At 49.8% G+C, this 27,086-nt stretch overlaps 2 protein-coding genes across 2 annotated transcripts in view; one reads left to right on the forward strand and one right to left on the reverse strand.

The window, feature by feature from the left end:
- Positions 1–9,907: 9,907 nt before the first annotated feature.
- Positions 9,908–22,126, forward strand: plk1 (polo-like kinase 1 (Drosophila)). The gene is given in 13 exon segments (XM_070901445.1): positions 9,908–9,956; positions 9,959–9,982; positions 9,985–10,538; positions 11,882–12,050; positions 14,472–14,616; positions 14,709–14,802; positions 15,522–15,741; positions 16,492–16,543; positions 17,887–17,987; positions 18,448–18,525; positions 20,005–20,159; positions 20,839–21,021; positions 21,114–22,126. Coding segments are annotated over 13 exon segments (2,016 nt in total). The 5' UTR covers positions 9,908–9,922; the 3' UTR covers positions 21,321–22,126.
- A 970-nt stretch (positions 22,127–23,096) lies between these two features.
- ern2 (endoplasmic reticulum to nucleus signaling 2) overlaps positions 23,097–27,086 on the reverse strand; it is a 124,210-nt gene continuing 120,220 nt past the window's right edge. The window contains exon 22 of the mRNA XM_070901446.1: positions 23,097–25,598. Coding sequence (XP_070757547.1) covers positions 25,407–25,598 — 192 coding nt within the window. The 3' untranslated portion in view covers positions 23,097–25,406. The remainder of the gene's footprint in view (positions 25,599–27,086) is intronic.

The raw sequence follows: 27,086 nt of genomic DNA on the forward strand, positions 1-27,086 counted from the left end.
TTTTGTCCATTGTAAATTCTCTTTTTCAAATATAAATGAAAAATGCTATCAGCCACTGAGGAGTTTATAAAGCACGGGGAGGGGAGGGTGTTCCCTGCAGAATCTAGTCTATAACAGAGGCTGAAAAAGGGTAGACATAGGAGCAAACCTTAGAATCTCTCAATTTTGTAACACAGGAGGCCATTCAGCCCATCGTGTCTGTACCAGCTCTCTGAAAGAGCTATCCATTATCCCATTACCCTGCCTTTTCACAATTTTGCTTTCCAATATTTTTGTGCTTCCATTTTAAACTTTTAAAATGTATCTGGGTGCTCAGTTGAGAGAGTTGGTGGACTAGAAGGACCAGGTTTGAATGGCCTTTCTCCATCCTTGACTGCTCTTGTGTCCCAACAGCTGCTCTGCCCAGCCTCAATAACTCGCTGACTGCCAGAGGAATTTCTGACACCAGCTGTCATGACGGCTCCTGGAGGGAGATTTTCAACTTGTGCCATGGTTGGTTGTTTTGTACTGAGGGCCTCCTCGGTCTGGGCTGGATGAAGCCCAGTGTCTGGCCACTGACCCAGCCCACAGCCTCTGGGCCGGCTCGTGTAGCCTTGCACCTCCCTGAGTGAACGGGCAGCCCAGGGCCGAATTACATCGCACCCACCCAAAGAATGAGGGGAATGAGCAGGTCTGATTTTGTGTCATTAATGATGCAACAATTTATATAGCACCTTAATGCAGTAGAACGTCCCAAGGTGCTTCACGGGAGCGTATCGGACCAAAATGGACACCGAGCCAAAGGAGGAGCCATTAGGACAGGTGACCAAAAGCTTGGTCAAAGAGGTCGGCTTCACGGCGAGTCTTGGGTGGAGAGGTTCAGGGATTTCAGGAGCTTGGGCCGAGACAGTTGAAGGCACGGCCACCAATCGTGGAGTAAAGAAATTGCGGGATGAGCAAACGACCATCGTTGGAGGAATGCGGAGTGTTGGATAATGAGCGCTCAAACACCCTTACAATTAGTTGCTTTGCTTTTGAGTGCAGTCACTGTTATGTAGGTAACTAGAGCAATATGGTGACAGACTGGTTATTACTTGCTTGTGCTGGCCAGGGCACCTCTGCTTTTCTTCAAATAGTGCCACGGGACAGTTAACATTGCCCAGTTTACCATCTCATCCGAAAGATGGCACCTCAGACAGTGCCGCACTCCCTCAGTACTGCACTGGAGTGTCAGCGGCTCAAGTTACTGAGGTGGGCCTCCAATCCACAACCTTCTGAATCGGCGCGAGAGCGCTCCCCATGACTGACACTTGTGAAGCTGTGCTTGTCAGACTAGATGCTGGGTAACAGTCTGTGCGATTCTGCCCTTTACAGACCTTGGCAATAAACATGTGTTTTGTTGGCCTGAATCAATCCCATCAGCTCGCCTGTGCTACAGACTGTGAACGAGAACTATCCTCGTTCTCAGTGAGGGCACTTCAATGGCTGTCACAGCTCCTGGACTCGGGTTTTTTCACAACCCCTGCTCCTCACCATCCCATGACCCCTGTTGGCGATGTATGTGTTTGAGGTCAGGCTCAAGTTGTGATGGCTTCCAGGGTTGAATACCCCGCTGACACTTGATGTCCGAGCTCGCATGTTAAGAATGGCTAGCTGGGGGAGAGCTTGTGGAGACTGCGTGGGGGCGGTGATTCTCGTAAAGCACCGAGCAACAGACCCCTCCATTCTGATAAGTGGGTTGACACAGGCTTGTAAACTCAATTTGCAATTGGATGGAAACTACATATTAACATTGATTCTTGACAGTAAGACCAGTCATGTGTCTGCTGGGAGCTGGTGTTTGTAGTGATGCACCTTTCTCTCCTGGTTCAGGTTGCACCATCCTTTATCGGACTGAAACTTCAGTGATTTGCTGAAGAATTGTTTCCTCCACTATTACCCAAACCGTTTGCTGGTTGACAGGACGTTGCTGTCACAGATGAACCGATCTCTCCATGAGGCTCTAACTTAAACACGTCGCTGTTAGAAAGCTGCTGTATCTCTTCGTGTGTTAGCTTGCGCTGGGGGTGTATCTGGGTGTGGTGTGTGGTATGTTGGAAAATGTCCCTATCAGGGGCTGGTGGCACAGTCAGAGATAGGTTAGGATAACAACTGAACCAGAGTTCATGAGAGATGTTGATCAGGAAAGGAACTGAAGTTGAGCTTGCACAACCATACCCTGCCCCCCTTTCCCCCTTCCCCTCCCCCTCTCCCACCCTCAGTACACTGCAAATATACTCCCCCACCCTTGGTACACCCCAAATGCACTCCCCCACCCACGGTACATTGCAAATACCCTCCCCCACCCCCGGTACACCCGGAATATCCTCCCCCACCGTCAGTATACCCCAAATACCCTGTCTGACCCTTGGTACACCCCAAATACCCTGCCCCACCCTCAGTACACCCCAAGATCTCACCCCCACCCCTGGTAAGCACCAAATACCCTGCCTGACCCTCGGTGTGTACCAAATACCCTCCCCCACACTCAGTATGTACGAAAGCACCACTCTTGATTCCTGACTCGGAGGCAGTCCTGGGGGTGAAGTTGGTCTTCGGCGACAGAGAATCGCTCTCCCACCTGAAGCCAGTGGAAGTCAAAGAAAATCGGGTGACTGTAAAACAGTCAGCGTGTTTTGTGCAACTGTCGAAGAGTGCGGGTGTGTTTGTGAATGTGTGTGCGTCTCTCCACCCGCCCCTCCCCCTGTCATTGGTGGCTGTGCCTTCAGCTGCCTGGGCCCTAAGCTCTGGAATTCCCTCTCTCCACCTCTCCTCCTTTACAATGCTCCTTAAAACCTAACTCTTTTAGCAAACCCTGTCCTAATATTTCCTTATGTAGCTCGTGTCAAATGTTGTTTCTTTATGTTAAAGGCACAGTGTAACTACGAGTTGCTGTGTTTGGGTATGTGTGTATTTCTGGGTACATCAGATCACAGATGAAATCACCTTCGAATATAAGAAATAGGAGCAGGAGTAGGCCATCCGGCCCCTCGAGCCTGCTCCGCCAATCAGTAAGATTATGGCTGAGCCGATCATGGACTCAGCTCCACTTCCCCGCCCGCTCCCCATAACCCCTTATCCCCTTATCGTTTAAGAAACTCTCTATTTCTGTCTTAAATTTATTCAATGTCCCAGCTTCCACAGCTCTCTGAGGCAGCGGATTCCACAGATCCACAACCCTCTAAGAGAATAAATTCTCCTTCATCTCAGTTTTAACTCGGCGGCCCCTTATTCTAAGATCATGCCCTCTAGTTCTAGTCTCCCCCATCAGTGGAAACATCCTCTCTGCATCCACCTTGTCAAGCCCACTCATAATCTTATACATTTTGATACGATCACCTCTTATTCTACTGAATTCCAATGAGTAGAGGCCCAACCTACTCAACCTTTCCTCATAAATCAACCTCCTCATCTCCGGAATCAACCTAGTGAACCTTCTCTGAACTGCCTCCAAAGCAAGTATATCCTTTCGTAAATATAGAAACCAAAACTGCACACAGTTTTGCCCTCACCAATACCCTGTATAACTGTAGCAAGACTTCTCTGCTTTTATACTCCATCCCCTTTGCAATAAAGGCCAAGATACCATTGGCCTTCCTGATCACTTGCTATACCTGCATACTATCCTTTTGTGTTTCATGCACAAGTACCCCCAGGTCCTGCTGTCTGCAGCACTTTGCAATTTTTCTCCATTTAAATAATAACTTGCTCTTTGATTTTTTTCTGCCAAAGTGTATGACCTTACATTTTCCAACACTCTTATACTCGCAATCACACACACACACACACACACACAGTCACTCATGCACACAGTCACAAACGATCACATGCTCTCACTCACACTCGCATAAAACAGACATGCTGTGCTCAGGCACCGTCCGATTTCGAGGTCGGGTCTGAAATGGGTGCATTGCCGATGCAGATCTGGGGTCTGTCACCTGGCCAAGTCTGGTGCCCTAACCAACACTGCGAGGGGAGACCACGGAGACTGGGAATTTTTTTAAAGGCCAAATGTTGCAAGTGAGCCGTGCAGTCATAACACCAGTTAATGTGGCATCTCTTCTGTGGTAGGGGGAGTGTGAGCAATCTCCCTGCCCACACAACATGAAGCAGCAGCAGAGGCTGATGGCTCCACCCGCTGCAGGATCACCGCTCAATGTCATCACGCATTCTGTCAGCTCCGAGTCGCTGGTGTTTGCTGAATGTCTATCCGTCTCGGACCTTGTCACCGGTATTTCCTAAGATGTAATTTAGCACAGAAAGCACCGAGCATGCACTTGTGTTAGTATCAGAATCTCTGTTTGAACCGGTGCAATCTCACTGCCAATCGCACAACTGGAAATCCGCAAATTGAATAGAGCTGGAGAGGAGAGGAGGGGAGGGAGGGAGAGAGAGAGAGGAGGGAGGGAGGGAGAGGAGCAGAATTAGGAAGGGGTGGACGAGGAGGTCATGGTAAAGATTACGAGGGATCGAAACACTGGCAACACCCACCCACCATTTAACATGATCTCTGTTGATGTTATTTTCTGCTCTCCTCCTCTCCCTCAGGATGGTGTGAAGTAGTAGGCCCCTTCCTCCTCTTCCTGGGGTGTTCACACAGGGTTGACAAGGCCTCAGGTAGGAGCAAAAGCAGAGAGCCCCTTCTCTCACTGCTCTCTGCTGCAAATGAGCAGGCCACGCCTCCAATAGCTCCACAACTCTTTTGGTTGGATAAAAATAAAACAGTTAAGTCAAATGCCCTCCAATCTGGGGGACACTCCAAACATTTTTCAAGGCCCTTTTTTCCTTTTTTTTTTTGTTTTTGTTTTTTGTGGGGTTTTTTTGGGCGTTAAAATCATACATTTTACAAGTGCCCCCTATAAAAGGGGAGGGGGACACTAAAACCCGGCAGTTAAAACAAATTAAACTTTAAAACATATAAAATCAAATTAAAATTTGGTTGCCGGGGGTAATAATGCACTCCAGTCCCTCTGGACATGACCCCTGTTACCAACAGAGGAACAAAGCAGGTGATGGAGTGAGACCAACTCAATGAAGGCTTAACGTAAGAACATAAGAAATAGGAGCAGGAGCAGGCCATTTGACCTCTCAGGCCGTCCTTGCCATTTTATAAGATCATGGCTGATCTTCTACCTCAAATCCACTTTCCCGCCCGATCCCCATATCCTTTCCCTTAATATCCAAAAATCTATCGATCTTTGCTTTGAATATACTCAACGACTGAGCCTCCATAGCCCTCTGAGGTAGAGAATTCCAAAGATACACCACCCTCTGTGAAGAAATTTCTCCTCATCTCAGTCCTAAATGGTCGACCCCTTATTCTGAGACTGTGACCCCTGGTTCTAGCTCCCCAGCCCGGGGGAAACACTCTCCCTGCATCTACCCTATCAATCCCTGTAAGAATTTTGCATGTTTCAATGAGATCACCTCTCATTCTTCTAAACTGTAGAGAATATCGGCCTAGTCTGCTCAATCTCTCCTCAAAGGACAATCCCCCCATCCCAGGAATCAGTCTGGTGAACCTTCGTTGCACTCCCTCTATGACAAGTATATCCTTCCTTGGGTAAGGAGACCAGAACTGTCCACAATACTCCAGGTGTGGTCTCACCAGGGCCCTGTATAATTACAGTAAGACGTCTTGGGGCTGAAATTGCCCCTCTTGCTAAGGCCCATTAACACCTCAAATCGGCGGCCATACTGCGGAGTGCAGTGGCCGCCGAGCTCCCGTCAAATGGCCACCAATATTGCTATTCCCCTGACATGGTCTTGCAGCGGTCGGCATCTCCGCACTTCCCCCGCCCCCCCAGTTCCACGGCGGTGATTGACAGCATTCAGTACGTCATCACTCCACGCATCGCCGAGGTCCCAGGAAGGAAGCGAGATTCCCCTTGAAAGGCCGCTCGGCGGTCCCAAGAGTTGCTTTTTTCTCTGGCGTTACATCTTAAAGGCTTGTTGATTTCACAGAATTTCGTGCCAGCGACTTTTTGACGTTGTTAGACTCGCGTTGCAAGGCTTCAGTGCGCACTGCTTGCCGAGTGCTGGAGGTGTCTTCCAGCGGTAGGCCACTTGGAGGAGGCGGCACTTGTGGAGGGTCTCAAGATAGGGGCACGCCTCCGTGCATTGTGCGTGCCACCGAGGTATGGAGGGAAGGCGGCGCCAGGGCAAAGGATGCCGAGGCAGCGGGCAAGGGCCGCAGGCATCATGGCGGTGCATGATGGAGAGGGCCAGGGAGATGGCCACAGAGGGCAAGCAAGAGAGCTGGCATACAAAGCCGCTCAGAAAGGGCCTCCCCCAAGGAGGAAAGTCAGATTCACCAATCCCCTCCAGCAGCTAATGGGCGAGCCAGTGAGCCACCTCACATAGCAAGACAGCCACACAGAAGTGGGGGCAAGAGGCCATATCACCGAAGGGTCTACCACCAAAAATTTGCATACACTGATATGAGTGATGATCAGTGCCTGCGCAGCCTGAGATTCCACTTAAGCCTGCATTTAGCTATTTCCATGGCCCACATATCATTCCCACACACTGTCATGACAGATCTGATCACAAATTTCAAACACAAAAAGATTTATTACTATTATGTCTGTTGTGTATTTATGAATGACTCCACGCGGCAATGTGTTGTACTCAAACTGTAGTGACCTTGGTCATTTACTCGTAACGCCAGAGTAAGCAAGCCACATGGTGGCTCCCCTTTTATACAGCCCCTGCCACCAGGGCAGGAAACCCCGGCCTCCACCAGTTGCACCCTCTAGTGGTGCCAGCATAGTATATACACAGTGTAAACCTTATTGATAGTACATCAGGTAAACAAGTCTCCATCTTATGCAACTATATAGTGACTACACAGAGAGTATATCTATCGTCTGCATATATATCAATTACAACCCAAACAATGGGTCTCAAAAACACTTACAATATCCATTATCACCCTTGTCCAACTCCTTCTTACCCCTCTTATGCAAATCTATCCTTACAGTACGCCGCAGTGTCTCTCCTTTGTCTGCCTCATGGCTTTGGGAAGGCAGTTATGTGTTTGTAGAGGAAGCTGCAGATGTCCTTTTTGGATGCCCCGACCAGCTCTGGCCCTGGAAGGGCCGGCTGAAGACTGGGCCACATCCTCCTGTGCGCCTTCAGTCGGAAGTGGCTGGGGGAAAGCCATGCTTGGCAGCAATTACGCACTGGCAGGTCTCGGCTCAGGGCTGCTGTGAACCAGAGAGGCAACATCAGTAGCCTGGTCTGAGGAGCCCGGGGTAGCACCCCATCTCCCCCACCAAGCTGCTGGACCACAGGTCGATGGGGGGGGAGTGGAACCCTTAGGCCCCCGGACCCAGCCGCAACGGCAGAAGTCAGATCTCGCGTAGCCTCCAGCTGACACTGCATGACAGCAGCCACACTCCGGAAGCCATCAGAGACGAAAGCAGTCAGAGGCTCTGTGCCCCGTTGTCCAGAGTGCATGAGAGCATTCTGAGCTTCCAGGGCAGCAGCTATCCTGTGCAAAGAAAGGTCAAGACGAACTGAAGACACAGCTGCAAAACCTGCCCTTTCCGAAGGCCAGGGAGTAGGTGCATGGTGAGCATGATGGTTTGCATGAAATGGATGAGGGCAATTTCTCAGTACAAACACGACACCGCAGCTACACCATTGAAAACAGCCATTGCCACCAGCAATTAAGACCCTATTCCATTTATAACACAAAAAAGGGCAATTTCGATCTTATTACCACTGCAATCAGACCACCCCGTTTCAGGCGGAGGGAAATTTTGGGCCCCTTTACTCTTATACCCTTAAATATGAGAAGGGTAGAAAATGGTGATGCATTCACATTCATTCAAAATTTAATAAAACAGGATAACAAATGGGCCAGATTGTGTTACACAGGATAATACACAGACTGGCGTGTGTACACAGATGCTGACGAGTTTCCTCCAGTCTTTCTCTTACCCCCACTGCAAAGGACAAGCAGTCAGTCAGCTCCTTTATCACTTTCAGTGAGATTGCCGCAATAATCACCCGCCGTTTCTATTCAAACTCTACACCTGTGGCTGCAGCAGTAAACTGGGATTGGCCAGTTAGATTTGGAAACTGTTCGGATGATGTTGCCGAGGGGCAGCATGTAGATGCGAAATAGGAGGGGGCCAAGGATAGATCCATGTTAGGATATGGGCAGGTTGTAGTTTCTCAGTACAAGGTCTCTGATAGGTACACGTTGACTAATATCCTTACTGTCTTCCATTCTTATCTAAATCGTAGGCAGAGAATCACCTGCAACGGCTTCTCTTCCCACCCCCACATCGTTACCTCTGGTGTCCCCCAAGGATCTAGCTTGGGATCGAGACAACAGAAGGCACAGCCACTAATGGTGGAGCGATTATAATCAGGGATGCTCAAGAGGCCAGAATTAGAGGAGCGCAGAAGTCTTGGGGGGTTGTGGGGCTGGAGGAGATTACAGAGATAGAGAGGGGTGAGGCCATGGAGGGATTTGAAAACAAGGATGAGAATTTTGAAATCGAGGCGTTGCTTAACCGGAAGCCAATGTAGGGAAGCGAGCACAGGGGGGATGGGTGAGTGGGACTCGGTGCGAGTTAGGACATGGGGCTGCGAGCCCAGGGGCTGATGGGTGAGTGGGACTCGGTGCGAGTTCGGACACGGGGCAGCGAGCACAGAGGGTGATGGGTGAGTGGGACTCGGTGCGAGTTAGGACACGGGGCAGTGAGCACAGGGGGTGATGGGTGAGTGGGACTCGGTGCGAGTTAGGACACGGGGCAGCGAGCACAGGGGGTGATGGGTGAGTGGGACTCGGTGCGAGTTAGGACACGGGGCAGCGAGCCCAGGGGGTGATGGGTGAGTGGGACTCGGTGCGAGTTAGGACACGGGGCAGTGAGCACAGGGGGTGATGGATGCGAGTTAGGACACGGGTCACAGGGGTGATGGGTGAGCGGGACTTGGTGCGAGTTAGGACACGGGGCAGCGAGCACAGAGGTGATGGGTGAGTGGGACTCGGTGCGAGTTAGGACACGGGAGCAGTGGGTTTAGGATCTAGTTTCCACCGGGCAGAATGTGGGAGGCCAGCCAGGAGTGCGTTGGAATAGTCAAGTCTGGAGGTAACAAAGGCATGGACGAGGGCTTCAGCAGCGGAAGAGCTGAGGCGCGGGGCGGAGACGGGCGATGTGACGGAGGTGGTAATAGGCGGTTTTAGTTACGCCGTGGATATGTGGCCGGAAACTCATTTCAGGGTCAAATATAACACCAGCCTCAGGCAGGAGTTGGGGAGAGGGATGGAGTTTGTGGCGGGAACCGAAAACCATGGGCACGGGAATAATTGGTGAAAGGCGCTATATAAATGCAAGTTCTTCCTTTTTATGCAAACCCCTCAGTTTTCTTGTCCTCCGTTGCCCGGGAAATGCCAGGCAGAGGTTGGGTAGCGCTCTGATTTGTCGGCTGAGCTGTCAATCACACGCCGTCGCTACGTAGCCGCCCGGGAGCATTTAAACCGCTCGCTCCGCCAGTCGGCCAATGGGAGGCGGCGGCCGGGAATGTATTTAAATGAGCTCAGCCAATGGGAGGCGGTGGCTGGGCTGTATTTAAATGAGCTCAGCCAATGGGAGGCGGCGGCCGGGAATGTATTTAAATGAGCTCAGCCAATGGGAGGCGGCGGCCAGGAATGTATTTAAATGAGCTCAGCCAATGGGAGGCGGTGGCTGGGCTGTATTTAAATGAGCTCAGCCAATGGGAGGCGGCGGCCGGGAATGTATTTAAATGAGCTCAGCCAATGGGAGGCGGCGGCCGGGAATGTATTTAAATGAGCTCAGCCAATGGGAGGCGGCGGCCAGGAATGTATTTAAATGAGCTCAGCCAATGGGAGGCGGCGGCCGGGAATGTATTTAAATGAGCTCAGCCAATGGGAGGCGGCGCCGGGCTGGCTAACGGCCGGCGCTGGGATTTGAATCAGAGCCCGCGAGTCGGTGCAAGGGACGGACGCGCCGCTCACTTTGCCTCCGGGTCCTGCCGCTGTGCCGAGCCGCCCCCGCTCCCAAACTCTCAGCCTCCCGGCCCGAGCACCACCCGAGCCCGAGGCTGCAGCCGCCCGGGAATTACAGGCCCGCCAACCCCGCGCTTGTTTCACCCCGCCCCCCGCCTCCCCTCTCAGCGACCGGGCAATGAGCGCCGTGTCCGGGAAAGCGGCGGCCAAGGCCCCGCCGGCCGGCCCCCCCGCTCCCAAGGACATCCCCGACATCCTGGTGCACCCCAAGACGGGCCGGCGCTACCAGCGGGGCCGCTTCCTGGGCAAGGGCGGCTTCGCCAAGTGCTACGAGATCACGGACACGGAGAGCGCGGAGGTGTTCGCCGGGAAGATGGTGTCCAAGACCCTGCTGCTGAAGCCGCACCAGCGGGAGAAGATGTCCATGGAGATCTCCATCCACAAGAGCCTCAGCCACCACAACGTGGTGGCTTTCCACGGCTTCTTCGAGGACGAGGACTTTGTCTATGTGGTGCTGGAGCTGTGCCGGCGGCGGGTGAGCGGGCCCGGGGAGGGAGCGAGGGATGGGCCCGCCCCGGGGACAGGCGGCGGAACAAAGGCCTTTGAGCTGGGCACCGGGTGTAGCGGGTTACCCGGCTCCGGACACAGGGCAGAGCCGGGCCTGAGAGCCCCGGGCTCGGGTCTGTCCGGCCCCCCCCGCCCGGGGTCCGAGCCCCGCCATTGGCGGCCTGTTTAAAGGGAGTTGATATTTAAAAATCCGGCCGCTGGGAGCGGGTTGGTTCCCGGGCGGGAGGAGGGCGGGGCCTCCGGGACAGCAACTGACAGAGCGGCTGGCCCCCCCCCCCCCCCCGGCCCATCTTCTTCACCCCCCCCCCCCCGGCCCATCCTTTCACCCCCCCCCCCCCGGCCCATCCTTTCACCCCCCCCCCCCCCGGCCCATCCTTTCACCCCCCCCCCCCCGGCCCATCCTTTCACCCCCCCCCCCCCGGCCCATCCTTTCACCCCCTCCCCCCGGCCCATCCTTTCACCCCCTCCCCCCGGCCCATCCTCTCACCCCCCCCCCCCCCCCCGGCCCATCCTCTCACCCCCCCCCCCCCCCGGCCCATCCTCTTCACCCCCCCCCCCCCCCGGCCCATCCTCTACTCCCCCCCCCCCCGGCCCATCCTCTTTTCCCCCCCCCCCCCCTATCCTTCCCCCCCCCCCCCCATCCTCTCCCCTCCCCCCCCCCCCCCCCCATCCTCACCCCCTCTCCCGGCCCAGCGCTGGACACTTGCTGCCGGTTGCACCGCCAGGCTCCGGGCCCTTGTGGGCTGGGCGGCTCTACACGTGTTGTCGCTAATTATTCTTCTCCTTTTTAGTTTATTTTAAATGCGCTCCTGGCTGGCCTCCATGAAATTAAACTCATCCGAGACTGGTCTGTCCGAGTCCTGACTCGCACCAAGTCCACTTCACCATCGCCCCTGGGCGCGCTGCTGCCCTACATTGGCTCTTACACAAGCCTGCACTTCAAGTCCCTCCATGGCCTCGCCCCTCCCTATCTCTGTAATCTCCTCCAGCCCCGCAACACCCCCCGAGATGTCTGCGCTCCTCTAATTCTGCCCTCTTGAGCATCCCTGATTTACAATCGGTGGCCGTGCCCCAAGCTCTGGAACTCCCTCCCTTTCAAACCTCTCTCCTTAAGACGCTACTTAAAACCTCCCTCTTTGACCCAGCTTTTGGTCACCTCCGCTTGTATCCCATGACGGCTCGGTGTCAGATTTTGTTTTCTGATGTCACTCTTGTGAAGCACCGTGAGGTGTTTTATTATGTTAACCTGTTGTATGAGTTGTTGAAACATTAACCATCTCTCTTTGTTAATAATGAAATGTCTGTGTTCAGTCTTTGTTAGAATTGCACAAGAGGCGGAAGGCGGTCACTGAGCCCGAGGCCAGGTATTACCTGAGGCAAATCATCCTAGGCACCCAGTATCTGCACAACAACCAGGTTATCCACCGAGATCTCAAGCTGGGCAATCTCTTCCTCAATGACGATATGGAAGTGAAGATAGGTAAAGCATTTTAGTGTCTTCTCTGCGTGTCGATACTATATGGCCGGTCCTGTAGCTAACTGACCCACTTTGCCAAATGGGATACCTTCTCATACATCACACTGACGAGGGAAGTGGAACAGTAGAGTTTGGGGCTAATTTTGCTATACTGAAGAGCAGGGGAGTTCTCCCCAGTTTGCCAATTAAAGCACATGGTATTGGGGGTAATATATTGATGTGGATAGAGAACTGGTTGGTGGACAGGAAGCAGAGTGGGAATAAACGGGTCCTTTTCAGAATGGCAGGCAGTGACTAGTGGGGTATTGCAGGGTTCAGTGCTGGGACCCCAGCTATTTACAATATACATTAGTGATTTGGATGAAGGAATTGAGTGTAATATCTCCAAGTTTGCAGATGACACTAAGCTGGGTGGCGGTGTGAGCTGTGAGGAGGATGCTAAGAGGTTGCAGGGTGACTTGGACAAGTTAGGTGAGTGGGCAAATGCATGGCAGATGCAGTATAATGTAGATAAATGTGAGGTTATCAACTTTGGTGGCAAAAACAGGAAGGCAGAATATTATGTGAATGGTGGCAGATTAGGAAAAGGGGAGGTGTAACGAGACCTGGGTGTCATGGTACATCAGTCATTGAAAGTTGGCATGCAGGTACAGCAGGCGGCAAATGGCATGTTGGCCTTAATAGCAAGAGGATTTGCATATAGGAGCAGGGAGGTCTTACTGCAGTTGTATAGGGCCTTGGTGAGGCCTCACCTGTAATATTGTGTTCAGTTTTGGTCTCCTAATCTGAGGAAGGACATTCTTGCTATTGAGGGAGTGCAGCGAAGGTTCACCAGACTGATTCCTGGGATGACAGGACTGACATATGAAGAAAGACTGGATCGACTGGGCTTATATTCACTGGAATTTAGAAGAATGAGAGGTGATCTCATAGAAACATATAAAATTCTGACTGGACTGGACAAGTTAGATGCAGAAAGAATGTTCCCGATGGGGAAGTCCCGAACCAGGGGTCACAGTCTAAGGATAAGGGGTAAGCCATTTAGGACCGAGATGAGGAGAAACTTCTTCACCCAGAGAGTTGTGAACCTGTGGAATTCTCGACCACAAAGTTGTTGGGGCCAGTTCGTTAGATATATTCAAAAGGGAGTTAGATGTGGCCCTTGCTGCTAAAGGGATCAATGGGTATGGAGAGAAAGCAGGAATGGCGTACTGAAATTGCATGATCAGCCATGATATTGAATGGTGGTGCAGGCTGGAAGGGCCGAATGGCCTACTCCACCTATATTCTATGTCCTGGCCAATAGGTATCCCTCAACCAACATCACAAACAGATAAGACCAAATGCGGTAGCTTGCTGTGAGCAAACTGTCTGCCATGTTTCCCACATTACAACAGTGACCACACTTCAGAAAGTACTTCATTGGCTCTGAAGCATTTTGGGACGTACTGAATTTATGAAAGGCACTGTAGAAATACAAGTTTAAAAAAAAAAAAAAAAAAAAAACTGGTGCTAGTCATTTCTTGAGTGCTAAAAGTTTGAGCTGGTGCTAATCTCGCCGGGTTACGCATTCTGGGCGGGGTTGGGTTTCCCTGGATTAGCCCAGCTGTATCACCATTCATCGGCCCATTCATGAGGAGAACCTGGTGGTGGTTGGGGTAACTAAAGGGGAATGTCACAGCGGGTGTGGCAAAATGTGAGTGCATTTCAATCAATTTGCTGTGGCTGTAAGGGGCAACTGCTGGATAGAAAATTGATGTTAGGTGGTGGCATGGTGCAGCACTGCACCTGACTTTCTGCTGATCTCGCCCCATGAAGGCACTCGCCACCCCAGCTGTAGGTTCAAGTGTCTGCATATGTGGTTGGCATGTTGGGTGTGGTCAATTAGGCTTTGGGGGTCTAATGACCATTCTGACATGCCTGCTGCCTTGCAGTACCATGCCAATGACATGATTGTAGTGCTTCTGTACTGCCATCCATCATAATGGTTAGCCTGGCCGTCACAAACCTATCGCTGCAGTTCGAGCCTCCGGCAGGCAGACTACTGTATGCAAAGTGAATTCTGGCCTCTGTTCAGATGAGGGTATTGGGTTGAGTGGACACCTCGTGGTAGTCGTGGTCCTCATGTACTTGCCAGCCCCTCGGATGGAGGCCATTCCCACCGGCAAAGCAACTGACCATAACCTGCCCAACCCTTGCACGGTGCCATTATTCCCCACATTCTTCACCCTATGGCACACCCCCCACCCCCAACCCACGTAGCCGAGCAAACTCTGGGGGACACCTCCCCAATGACCCACTTGCTTTCTACATGCAGCCTTTCCCTCTTTGGTCTTGTTATTGTGGGGGGGGGGGGGGATCTGTATTGGCTGTACCACATGACCTGAGAATAATCACTGACCTGTGGCGTGGATGGTTTTGAAGGTGACTTTGGCCTGGCCACGACAGTTCAGTATGAAGGAGAGCGCAAGAAGACGCTGTGTGGGACACCCAACTACATTGCCCCTGAAGTAATTGGCAAGAAAGGGCACAGTTTTGAGGTTGATGTCTGGTCTCTAGGCTGCATTATGTGAGTATTCCATCCTCTGCTTTTGGTAGGGATTTCAGTCGGGCTTTTAATTGCATATACTGACACTGTTTTACCCCCCCCCCCTCTCGCAGGTACACACTACTGGTGGGGAGACCTCCCTTTGAAACTTCCTGCCTGAAGGAGACGTACCTGAGGATAAAGAAGAATGAATATAGTATTCCCAAGGTAAGCACTTGGCTCTGGGTGGGTTGAAATCCTCTATTACTGTGTGACATGGATTTGGGGCAAACTTCAGTAGTCAGTGGCTTTGGGGGGTCTGTGTCCTTCAGACTGTCTTACTGGGGGATAATTTTTTATTGCCTTGTTGTAATGCTGACGTGCAGTCTTAGCAGGATGCTATCCAAACGCTGCGGGTACAATGATCAGGAAAGGCTGAGCAGACTGGGTCTCTCTTCCTCTAGAAAGGAGAAGGCTGAGAGGTGACCTGATCGAGGCCATTTAAAAACTATGAAGGGGTTTGATTAAGATAGATGGAGATGTTTCCACTTGTGGGGGAGACCAAAACCAGGGGCCATGAATACAGGATAGACACTAATACATCCAATGAGGAATTCAAAAACAAGGACTTGCATTTATATAGCGCCTTTCACAACCACCAGGCGTCTCGCAGCGTAACACAGCCAATGAAGTACTTTTGGAGTGTAGTCACTGTTGTAATGTGGAAAACTTCTTTACTCAGTGGTCAGAATGTGGAACTCACTACCGCAGGCGTAGGTGAGGCAAGTAGCAGAGATGCATTTAAGGGGAAGCTGAATGGGTTCAGCAGGGATAAGGGAATAGGTTATGCTGGTAGGGTGGAGCATAGACCAGATGGGCCGAATGGCCTGTTTTTGTACTGTAAACCTTTCTCCCCATTCCATTAACTGCTCTAACACCTCTTCCAGTACGTTAACCATGTGGCTGCCAGCCTGATCCAGAAGATGCTCCAATCGGATCCGAGCGCTCGGCCCAGCATCCATGAGCTGCTGAATGATGAATTCTTCACGTCTGGCTACCTGCCTGTCCGGCTGCCCACCACCTGCTTGACTATGGCTCCCAGGTTTTCCCTGGCTCCTGGTGGGATTGACTCCAGTATGAGGCGGCCGCTCACTGAACTCAACAAAGGTACCGTACACTGGCCAGCAATGGGATGGCCCTTCACTCCTCTGGCATTGTGTTCACTGGGTGCTCACCCACACTGTAGTTGCACAATCTAGGATCAAGAAAATCCACTTCTAAACTGGCCACTTAACAGCATCGTCCCTCCTAGTCCGAATGATCGCTTGGTGTATTGGTACCACACATGTGTGAAACTCTTGATCCCAATTGCCCCACCACCAGTGTTGCACAAGAAGTCTTGCTCCAGACACGAGTTTGGAAGAAAGGGATCTGTAATTGTACTGTTGGCTGTTCAGTCAGAACTTTACACACTGACACTTTACAGTGGCTCTAGTGACCTGTCTGATTATAGGTGGTTGCATTGGAGAGGCGGGGTGTGTTACTGAGTGTTCTGAGGTTTGTGTGTATTGAGGAATACTCCAACGCTGCATTAAAGGTGCCAGGGTCCATGTCCCACAACCCAAGCTGTGAACAGCACACTGACCACATACACGACTCCACTGTGCTCTTAAAGAATGAGGTTTGAAAGTGTCACAAGGTCCATGAGTTATCTGCCAATCACTCGACCTTTTTGGATCTAGTGTTGTAAGTTTGTCGCCTCTGGTCTAAGGGAGTTTGCTCTTTTCCCAATGCTGTGGTTCCAATCTGATCAAGACAGTCCATGGGTAATTCACGCTCCCTCATGGTTTGAAATTCTGTAATTACTGTCTGTCTTGTTTCTGAACGATTGATTGATCTCTCCCGTTAACCCAATAGATGTTCCAGCTGGTGAGAAAGCGGGCAAGTCTGAAGACGATGGAGTGACCAGGTAAATACTCCCTTCCTGCTGGTGTCATTAGAAATGGGGTCTTGCATTGGGTAGTTTGTTCCCTGCTGATCAAAAGAAGCCTATTGACTTTGTTTGGGGAGGGGCCTCAGCTATTGCAATTCTTGGGGGGTTTTTTGCCTCTTGGATGTGGTCCCATATGTGGAACCCTCCCAATACCTCTGTGTCTGACTATAGGTAACCCTTGACTGAGTATGTCTGGTTGTTTGTCTCTCTGGGGAGTGGAGCTCAATCCTTGTGAACTTCCAGTTGGGTTTTGCTTTCCAGATCTTTCCCTTCTCTAAACCAGGGATGTGGAGGCCACATATAGTGCCCCCTATCCAGCTGTGGTCTACTGAGTGAGTGGAGACTAAGGATGGAATCTGGGAGGCGGTGGGGTTCTGTGCTAAGATGATGCTAATGTGCATTGAGGTCTCCAACTGTCTTAAAGACCTGTATTTTATTGATCGGAGTGTTGGAAAGTCCAGTTGGTTTGGCCTCTCCCTGCTGTGCAGTCTGTATAAATGTGCTTAGTCCTTTATCACTCGTGTCCTGGGTAGACTGCTCAAATGTTGGCTGGAAGAAGGAATATTAGATGGTGCTTCTTGAGACTATCCAGTTGTAACACTGACCTATAAATTTCTGGGACTCGAGTAGGTTACAGCTGTCTCTAAATCTATAAAATGCTTCTGACTGAGCCTGGGAATACTTGTATTTATATGTTGACATCTCGCTCTCGCGCTCTCAAACTTTAACGGATTAGATAGCAACTATGGTGCATAGCTATCTGGGTGATTAAGGCCTGATTACTGTACAAGTTAATGGGAGGGTTGTCCTGAGATTGTGTTGATTGGGCCGATATTCTCGAGTTTAGAAGAATGAGAGGTGATCTCATTGGAACATAAGAAATAGGAGCAGGAATCGGCCATTTGGCCTCTTGAGCCTGTTCTGCCATTTAATAAGATCATATCTGATCCATAAGATTGAGTGGGATTGACTGGTTATTTCCCCTGGTTTGAGAGTTTAGGACTAGGGGGGCATAGTCTCAGGATAAGGGTCAGCCATTTAAGACTGAAATGAGTAGCAATGTCTTCACTCCAAGGGTTGTGAATCTTTGGAATTCTCTACCCCAGAAGGCTGAATCGTTGGGTATATTCAAGGCTGAGTGTGGTTTTTTTTTTTGGGGGGGGGGGGGAAGAAGGGAAGGGATGTGATGTGGAGTTGAGGTTGAAGATCAGCTGCTATCTTATTGAATGGCGGAGCAGGCACGAGGGGCTGTGTGACCTACGCCTGCTCCTAATTGTGTTGTGACATTTTGCGACTGAACTAATCACTGTTTTCCACAGGGAAGTAGGAGAGTGCAACAATTTCTACCTCTCCGACTTGTTGCAGCAGTTAAACAGCGTGGTAGCAGCAAGACCAGCTGAAAAAGCCGTCATCAGACAAGGTACAGAAACTGAATTCTAAAAGTAGTGGCTTCTGATGGTTTTTTTTTTCCTTAATACAATTTGGGCTGGGTTGACCTGGGGTGCTGGAGGAGGGACAGTGCTCTGCATACTGATGTACCACTTAATGGCGATGGGATGGGGCAGGGTGTTGGCCGTCCAGCTAATCAGGTGATGGTTGGTCTGTTAACCTTCTGTGCTATTGTAAAATTCCTGTCTCAGTTTAGCAAATTACCTCGATCACGTCAACCAATCACACGGCCCCTCCGGGGTGTATAATTGCACTTTAAACATCCCACTGAATGTTTGTGTCTTGCTGCAAAAGTAAGCAAACTGCTGCTTGGTAAATGTGGAATAACTTCCTGCTAGGTGGGCCTGTCTGTGTCCTTTCTGTTTCTCTCCTCCAGTAGTCAGGTTACTGAAGCAGAATGTGTACTAATGTTTTCCCCTCTCTCCTGGCAGAGGAGGCTGAAGACCCGGCCTGTATACCGATCTTCTGGGTCAGCAAGTGGGTGGACTATTCTGATAAATATGGCTTGGGTGAGTATTAGTCTTCAGATAACATAATCCGCTGGGACTGTCGGAATATAGCTACTCGTGCCCAACCTGTAGGCTGATTATTGGAGCACTAGTACCATGTACCTTGTGCCGTGTTGGTCACCTGGTCTCCTTGATCTGTCGTCATAAGAACATAAGAAATAGGAGCAGGAGTTGGCCATTCGGCCCCTCGAGCCTGCTCCGCCATTTAATAAGATCATGGCTGATCTGATCTTGGGCTCAGCTCCACTTCCCTGCCTGCTCCCCGTAACCCTCAGACTCCCCTATCGTTCAAAAATCTGTATCTCCGCCCTAAATATATTCAATGACCCAGCCTCCACAGATTTACGACCCTCTGGGAGAAGAAATTCCTCCTCTTATTCTTATACTATGCCCCCTAGTTCTTGGTTCCTGATGGAGCCTCATGTCTGGATTGGCTTTCCAGGGATCTTGGTCCAACATGACTGTTCAGTGGACCAGTTTAACTGGTGGTGTCTGTGGGGAATTGGGAGGGGACTAACTTGCCTGAACAGGACCCTGGTGTTTGCTCAGGCCTATTCAGGAAGTGCCGGGGGCAAAACTCCCCTGGTGGGAGAAGTGGTGGGTTCTGCTTCTGAGCAGGCTTTGCTCACCTGACTCCATCCAGGAGCAGGAGGGTCACTAACCTGAGTGGAGACTTGGATCTGTTCTCACACCGGCTCAGGAACACCGTTAACATTCTCTCTGGGCCTGAAATCCTGGTGCTGGGCTTCCCGCGGGCGCTTGCCAGAAAATAGTAAAGATGGGCACCTACCTTTTTGGTGCTTCACCCTCCAGCGATCCTGGTCGGAGCCTCCTCTCCTCGCGCATCGGAGCGTGTTCACGTCTTGCAGATGTGCAGGGAGAGGCTGGAGTCATGTGGCACTGGACAGCCAATCAAGGTAAAGTATTCTCATTCATGATGGGAACTCCATGAGTAGTTCTCAATGAGAAACCCCCGCCCCCTCCCAACCTCCAACACCAAAAAAAAAATCAGGTAACTTAGTTAATAAATGTGTTAAAATTGGAAAAATATTTTTTTGTAATTTTTTTTTTAATTGGGCTTAGAATAAACTTGCCTTAGTGGACAGGGTTTTTAACAGAAAAATGTGGTTTTAAACTTGGTTTTAAAACTATGCTGGTACAAGTAGGCTTTACCAGGTGCAAGAGATGGACAAATACCACAATCTTGCCCATGCCAATGTCCTTGCTGCCGAGATGCATGCGATCTGTGAAGCCAGAACTTGACCGATAGGGAAAACCGGCTTTTGCATTGCCTTCCCGGGTCTGTACACTCCATACGGACCCGGGAGGCCAGAATTTCCGGGCCTTTTTTTAAGCCAATTTGATATCTGACCAGTAATTTCCCCCATGGAAGTCTGGCAGCAGCGGGTGTATTGGGGAACTGTACAAGATTGCACTGTGTCCCCTGGCAGTGCACTAACATTGTAAATCCCCCTCCAGGTTATCAGTTGTGTGACAACAGTGTTGGTGTCCTCTTCAATGACTCCACTCGTTTAATCATGTACAACGACGGGGAGAGTCTTCAGTACATCGAGCGCAATATGACGGAGACTTACCTGAACTTCCGAAATTACCCTCCCAGCCTAAGCAAAAAGGTAAGTTCCACAGGAATTGCTGGGACTGAGTATCCATTCAACAGTACTTGGGTTCGATCTGTGCTGTTGGCCATGGCATTGAATCAATTGTTGAGGTTAGCCCAAGTGTAGCCTTGGTCCCGTTGGGAGACGGCATTGTTACTCCAAACAGTAACTGGGAGCAAGCCTTTGGACTAGTGGGATCAAATCCACCTGAGTCAGAACCCCCATCGGCCACAGAGTGTTCATGGGCCTGTCAAGACTGTTGTTCAGCTCGCGAATCTGTTCACCACTACACTGTTCTCCAAGGGAATGTATGAAGATATGAAACTGGGCCCAACAGTATGTTGACCTGTATTAGGGGAAACAGCAATCTGTTAGCAACAGATCTGGGACTATTGCGACTGATCACATTACACAGGTTAAGGGTCTGCAGCACCAGCCAGGGTTACTGACTCACTGGTTCCTGTTGGAATTGTGGGTCTCTGGGCCATGGGCGAGGAAAGGATTGGGCTTGGCTGTGATTCCCAGTACAATTGAATGCTGTCTGGCTCGCAGTCTTGTTGCCACGGTATTGGAGGGGGGGGCGGGAATAGCTGACCCGAATTTTGTGGCAATATCCACCCCCCAACAGTCGGTGACTGGGAGGAATTGGAGGGGAAAGGAGAGTACTGTTTTAATGGAATCTGTCTCCCTGCAGGCAACCCTGTTGAAATACTTCCGCAACTACATGAGCGAGCACTTGTTGAAGGCGGGGGCAAACATCACTCCCCGGGAAGGCGATGAGTTGGCGAGGCTCCCGTTCCTGCGGGTCTGGTTCAGGACGCGCAGTGCCATCGTCTTGCACCTCAGCAACGGCACCGTCCAGATCAACTTCTTCCAGGTAAACAGCCCTCGCAATCGCCGCTTCTTTACTTGTTTGGTGCCAAGCCATTTTTGGGGAGAAGTAAAAGGAATCTTTTTCCCCTATTCCAGGACCACACTAAGATCATCCTGTGTCCGCTGATGAACGCGGTGTCCTACATCGACGAGAAGCGGGAGTTCCACACGTTCAAGCTGAGCATGATTGAGGAGCATGGCTGCTGCAAGGAGCTGGCGAGCCGTGTACGCTACGCACGCACCATGGTGGAGAAGCTGCTCACCACCAAAGCCGTGGAGGCACACACCAAACCCGCAGCATGAAAACCGGCGCGACTGACTGACCGATTGACCTGTGTCTGCCCCACCGGCGAGGCTGGACCAATTCTTTCCGTTTTTGGGGGCCCGACAAAGTTTGTGTAAATAAATTCACTCTCTTTTGTAAAGCTCGGTTTTTGTATTAAAACACTTTATTTTGAAATATCTGGTGTGTTTTGGATCGAGTTGGGAAGAGCGGGAGCGTGATGTCTCCATTATGTGTAGTGACTTGAGGCAGATGGGATCATGTAAATTGTAAGCTGTACATTGTGTGCTATCAAACTTGCTTTTTCACTCCTCTCTTTGTGCAGGTGTTCTCCTCTAGCTGTTCCATTCACGCCCAAATGTCACACAGCACTTTACAATTCTGAGTTCCACTGCTTCTCGGGCAGCAGTTGCCATGGCCACTTTCTCGCCCACTTTCTGTTTTCCTGCTCCTTATTCTGACAGACCTGAAACCCTGTTCATTTCTGAGATGTGGAGCTCCTGTAGTTGGAAGAGCTGCAGGATATTTCCTAGCTAGTTGGTGCTCTTGCATGGTAAGGAGGATGTTGTGACTGAGTCCAGTTTGGTGTATAGTTGTGTTTGGATGAGACTGAAGCAGGCACCTCGCACAATGTGAATGTCTTTCTCTTTGGCCCTGTATTTCTATCGCAGAAACTCTACTATACCAAGGACAGCTGGACACACTTTTTCGGAACCACTTTCTGTACAGCTATTGACGCCAGTCAACGGGAGAACATTTTGTACCTAATGCAATTTTTTTTTTTAATGTAACATATATTTTAAAAATAAAGATATGTTCTTCAGTATGTGTTGTCTTACATAACTTGCAGTGTAAGGTGGAATTAAAAAACCTGTTTGCTCTGCTAAAATGGTACTTGTTTAGTGCTGTTCAGGCATTAGTCCTACTGCTATATTTGTGGGGACCTCCTTTTTCAGGCGTGTAGGTGGACCCCTAGTGCCTGTCGGAAGGACCCCTCTAAAGCCTGTTCCGATGAGGCGGGTCAGGATTGCCAGGGACATTGGGCCCATTGACGGGAGAGGTGATTGACCACATACCACCTCCTGCCCCATGCCAACAATGGTGTCAACTTGGCATCAGTGGGACGTAGGTTCAATTCACTGGAGTCATGTGTAGAAAGCATGTTGAACAGTGCGTGCTTCTACAATTGACAGAAGGAACACAGTCCAGCATGTTGGATATTTAGAAATTTATTTACCCTCTGCCTTCAAATATTTACAATGTAAACTCTTCTATATATACAATCCACAATTCAAGAAATACAAAAGCCAAGTGACAGAGGTAAACTTAAACAAAACATGAGCTCTAAAAGGTTATATTTGTATAAAATAACAAGCCATAATGTTCATTTCTCTCCCTGCTTTATTAAAGTTGGGTGCCAGACTACTTTGCCAGTGTTGCTTAAAACAGTCAAACACTGGCATTATTAATTTGCTCTTAACAGTGAGTGGGCTACACTGGAGCAGGGTTCTGATGCCTCCTTGGTGTACTCCAGTGACTGTGTGTGTGTGTGAGATTTATTGTGCCATTGGGCAGCTGGTTGCAGAATTACACATGCTTGGCACATGATTTTTCTGCTGAGGGAGGATTGTGGGCATTGCCATACTGATTTCCTGATGTGTTTTCCCCTGCCTGCCCCCAACCACACTGTAGCCTGCTGCTGGTGTGGGGCCTAGGGAAAGCCTGGCTTCGCACTGGTGATCCTGGGCTTTGGGAGACCCAGCACCAGAATTAACACTTCCCCCCCCCACCCAAGCCCCTCACTCCATGTCTTGTGCCCTTTACTCAGTAACACTGGTTCCCGGAGCTATGTTACTGAAGTGCGAAGCTTGTTTTGCAATAACCAGCAACACATCCTTTTTAGCATTTATTACAAGGCTTCAATACTATAAGCAGTAATGTAGCATTATGGGTTATCTCATAGGTGAGCAATGTTACTGTCCCCCACCTCACAGCAGGAACCCTTCTCTCCTGAGTTGACAAATACCCACATCTTACCACCAGCAAAGATATTTCACTTGCTCTGATTGGCACTCAGGTCTCCTTCATTCCTTTAATGAACAAGATGTGGTTATGAGGTCAGCTAGGTTGAGTGAGAGGCACCCTCCGTGACCTTTGCGATGAGATTTATTTGTTTTGCAATACTCCGGTGAAGCGCCTTGGGCTGTGTTACTACGCTAAAGGCGCTATACAAATACACGTAGTTGTTAAGATGGAAATGTTTAGAGCTGTCCTAACCAGATGCAGCCAAAAGCACAACTGTTTTCTCACTGGTCTTACAGGGATGTTTGCACTGCCAGTTTACCATGCACATTACCCATCAGCCCCTGAGATTCACTAAACTGGCCAAATTCAACACCAACTGGCGTAAGTGTATTAGGAACCCCAGAACCACCAAGAACTGATGGTGAGCGTGTTAGGAACTGACAGAGCAAATGTGTCATGCACCCCGTTAAGGTCACTAAATAGCTTATAACCTGCAAAACAGCCAGCAAACTCACGTTAATGAATGGAGTGCAGATAGACCCATTTTATTCTGTTTTAAAACATTCATACCCCAAAGATATTGCACTTCAGAAAGTTTTCAGTGTTTAATTAACCCTTATTGCAACTATTCTACAAACAACTCATTGATCCACAGCAACCCATTTTCTTTGGCACTTTGATTTTCAATTGTACTATTTTAAAAATATACTAAAATTGCAGTCTGTGTAACACCATCCAGCATCACACACAGCGTGATCCAGCTCCGGTGGCTGTGTTCCCGAGGAGGTTCTCTCCCTCCAAAGGCTTGTCAGTTGTAGTATGCTCAGTCCCAGGTGGGCAGTGCTGGTTTTAAATCCATGCCGGGGCAGCGCATGCAGCCTGCAGGAAGTTGGCTCAGTTACAACCCAAGTGAGGCTCCCACAATTTGTGCTGGGTTACTAGTGGGTCTGACAATAGGCCTCAGCCCCATGGTTCCTGCTCCCGATCGCTGACCACTGCCCCCGCTTTCCGAAAGTGCAGCAAGGCGCCAATGGCTTCAGGAGAGGAGCAGGAAATGACAGCAACGCTTCTAGACATCAGAGGATGGTAAAGCATTTACTGATGGTTGGTCAGATATAATTAAAATTATTTTTTTAAAGTCAGTTGTATTAATTAATGTATATGAAAATAGTCTCTGTGGAAAACACCCCTCCGAGGCACTGGTGTGAGGTCATGCTGTGTTAATGCTGTCCTGTAAATGTTTCTGGCCAGTGTAATAACTATCAGAGTCTTCATAAGTCAGCAGCAGTCAGACAATGTTTCCACAATCGACGACACTGTTCCAACATTGTGCGGGGAGCTGTACCATCGCCCTCCCCTTTTGAGTTAGCGACAAGGCTTAAGGTTCTTGTCAAGTAACTTGCCGCCCGCCTGATCATGATTCTTTGTTACTGAAGAAACCATTCTAACAGTTTGAAACTATACATACATGTAATGAAGCAATCAGTTGTTCTGGCACCTTTATCCCTGCCCTCGAGTGTTAACCTCTGCACCAGTCAGTGGCTGTCTGTACGGCACAAGCTTCTTGATTAGTCAATTCTGTTCATTCATAAACCGGAGCATCTTTTCATTTGTCACCCGCCCAGTTTCCCCCGACTATGCCTCCAGCACACAGCTGGCTCTCCTTAACCGGGAGAGAGCGACAGTTTCCCCCTCGGTGTTGGGTTATTCCTAGAGGGTGCAGCAGTGTTATGGGTCAGTTTTCTCTTCCTTGCATCTCAACTCCTCCCTGCTCGCCAGTCCATTTGTCCACCTGGTATTATACCACCAATCTTACCCATGACGTGTTGGCAAAACAGGTTGGTACTGCTGGGGTGGAATGGGAGCTTCCAAGCATAGACAGACGTTTGTGCCAGCAAAGGGATTAAGTGAGCCAGGATTCTCTCGTTCTCTGTGGCCGTGGTGCTTCAGGAGCACTGTCTTCCATCCCACAGAAGGATACCACAAGCATGCCTGCGCTGCCTGGGGTCGTTTCTTCCTACCTCTCTGGCTCTGCAAAGTCTTTACTCTGGTACAGCTGAAGTGTAGGCGAGTATGGTGGTTCATTTGTTCCCGTCTCCAGCTCCCTGGTGATAGTACAGGTGAAAGAGCCTCTCGTGACTGCACAGCTGCATTGCGTTGTGTGTGTGCAACAGCAAGTTTGGGAATCGAGACGTGAAGTACTGCACAAACTGGTCAGGTACTTCTCCCAGCGTCTCCTGCACCTCTAGTGGCAGTTCGTGGTAGTGATGTTTCTGTGAAGAGCCATTTTACAGCAGATTAGTGAAAGCAATCTTTAAGACTATTAAAAATGTAGTAAGAGCATAAGAAATAGGAGCAGGAGTCGGCCATCTGGCCCCTCGAGCCTGCTCCACCATTCAATAAGATCATGGCTGATCTGATCTTGGCCTCAACTCCACTTTCCTGCCCACTCCCCCTTTGACTCCCCTATAGTTCAAGAATCTGTCTATCTCCGCCTTAAATATATTCAATGACCCAGCCTCCACAGATTCACGACCCTCTGAGAGAAGAAATTCCTCCTCATCTCCGTCTTAAACGGGCAAACCGTTATTCTGAAACTAAGTCCCCTAGTTCTAGATTCCCCCACGAGGGGAAACATCCTCTCTGCATCTACCCTGTCAAGCCCCCTCAGAATCTTATATGTTTTAATAAGATCATCTCTCATTCTTCTAAACTCCAATGAGTATCGGCTCAACCTTTCCTCATAAGACAACCCCTTCATCCCAAGAATAAACCTAGTGAACCTTCTCTGCACTGCCTCCAATGTAAGCATATCCCTCCTTAAATAAGGAGAACAAAACACCAGCAGTTGTAGTAAGACTTTTATACTCTATCTCCCTTGCAATAATGGCCAACATTCCATTTGCTTTCCTAATTACTTGCTGTACCTGTATGCTAACTTTTTGTGTTTCAAGTACGAGGAAACCCAGATCCCTCTGTACCGCAGCATTCTGCAATCTCTCTCCATTTAAATAATAATTTGCTTTTCTATTTTCCTACCAAAGTGGATAACCTCACATTTTCCCACATTATACTCCATCTGCCAAATTTTTGCCCATTCACTTAACCTGTCTATATCCCTTTGCAGATTCTTTGTGTTCGCTTCACAATTTGCTTTCCCACCCATCTTTATATCGTCAGCAAACTTGGCTACATTACACTCGGTCCCTTCATCCAAGTCATTAATATAGATTGTAAATAGTTGGGTCCCTGTAGCACCCCACTAGTTACTGTTTGCCAACCTGAAAATGACCCATTTATCCCGACTTTCTGTTTTCTGTTAGTTAGCCAATCTTCTATCCATGCTAATATATAACCCAAACCATGAGCTCTTCTCTTGTGTAGTAACCTTTTATGTGGCACCTTATCGAATGCCTTTTGGAAATCCAAATATACTACATCTACTGGTTCCCCTTTATCCACCCTGCTCGTTACATCCTCAAAGAGCTCTAATAAATTTGCTGAACATGATTTCCCTTTCATAAAACCATGTAATCTAAAACAAATACATATATATTGTGCCCATCGAGGTGACTGGGGATCGGAACACTTTCCATTTCAAGCACCCAGCGGCAGCATTAGGGCTCCTATGGCAAGTAGAACACAGCCAATTGCAGAACAAAGCTCCCTCCACTCTGCCCCAATGTACTCCTCATTGCACCAGTGTGACATTTTCTCACACCAGCCATCCTTACGGCTGTCTGAATGACCATTGACATTTA

This window comes from Pristiophorus japonicus, chromosome 15 (genome assembly GCF_044704955.1).
Source record: "Pristiophorus japonicus isolate sPriJap1 chromosome 15, sPriJap1.hap1, whole genome shotgun sequence".
In the NCBI taxonomy this organism is placed as follows: domain Eukaryota; kingdom Metazoa; phylum Chordata; class Chondrichthyes; family Pristiophoridae; genus Pristiophorus; species Pristiophorus japonicus.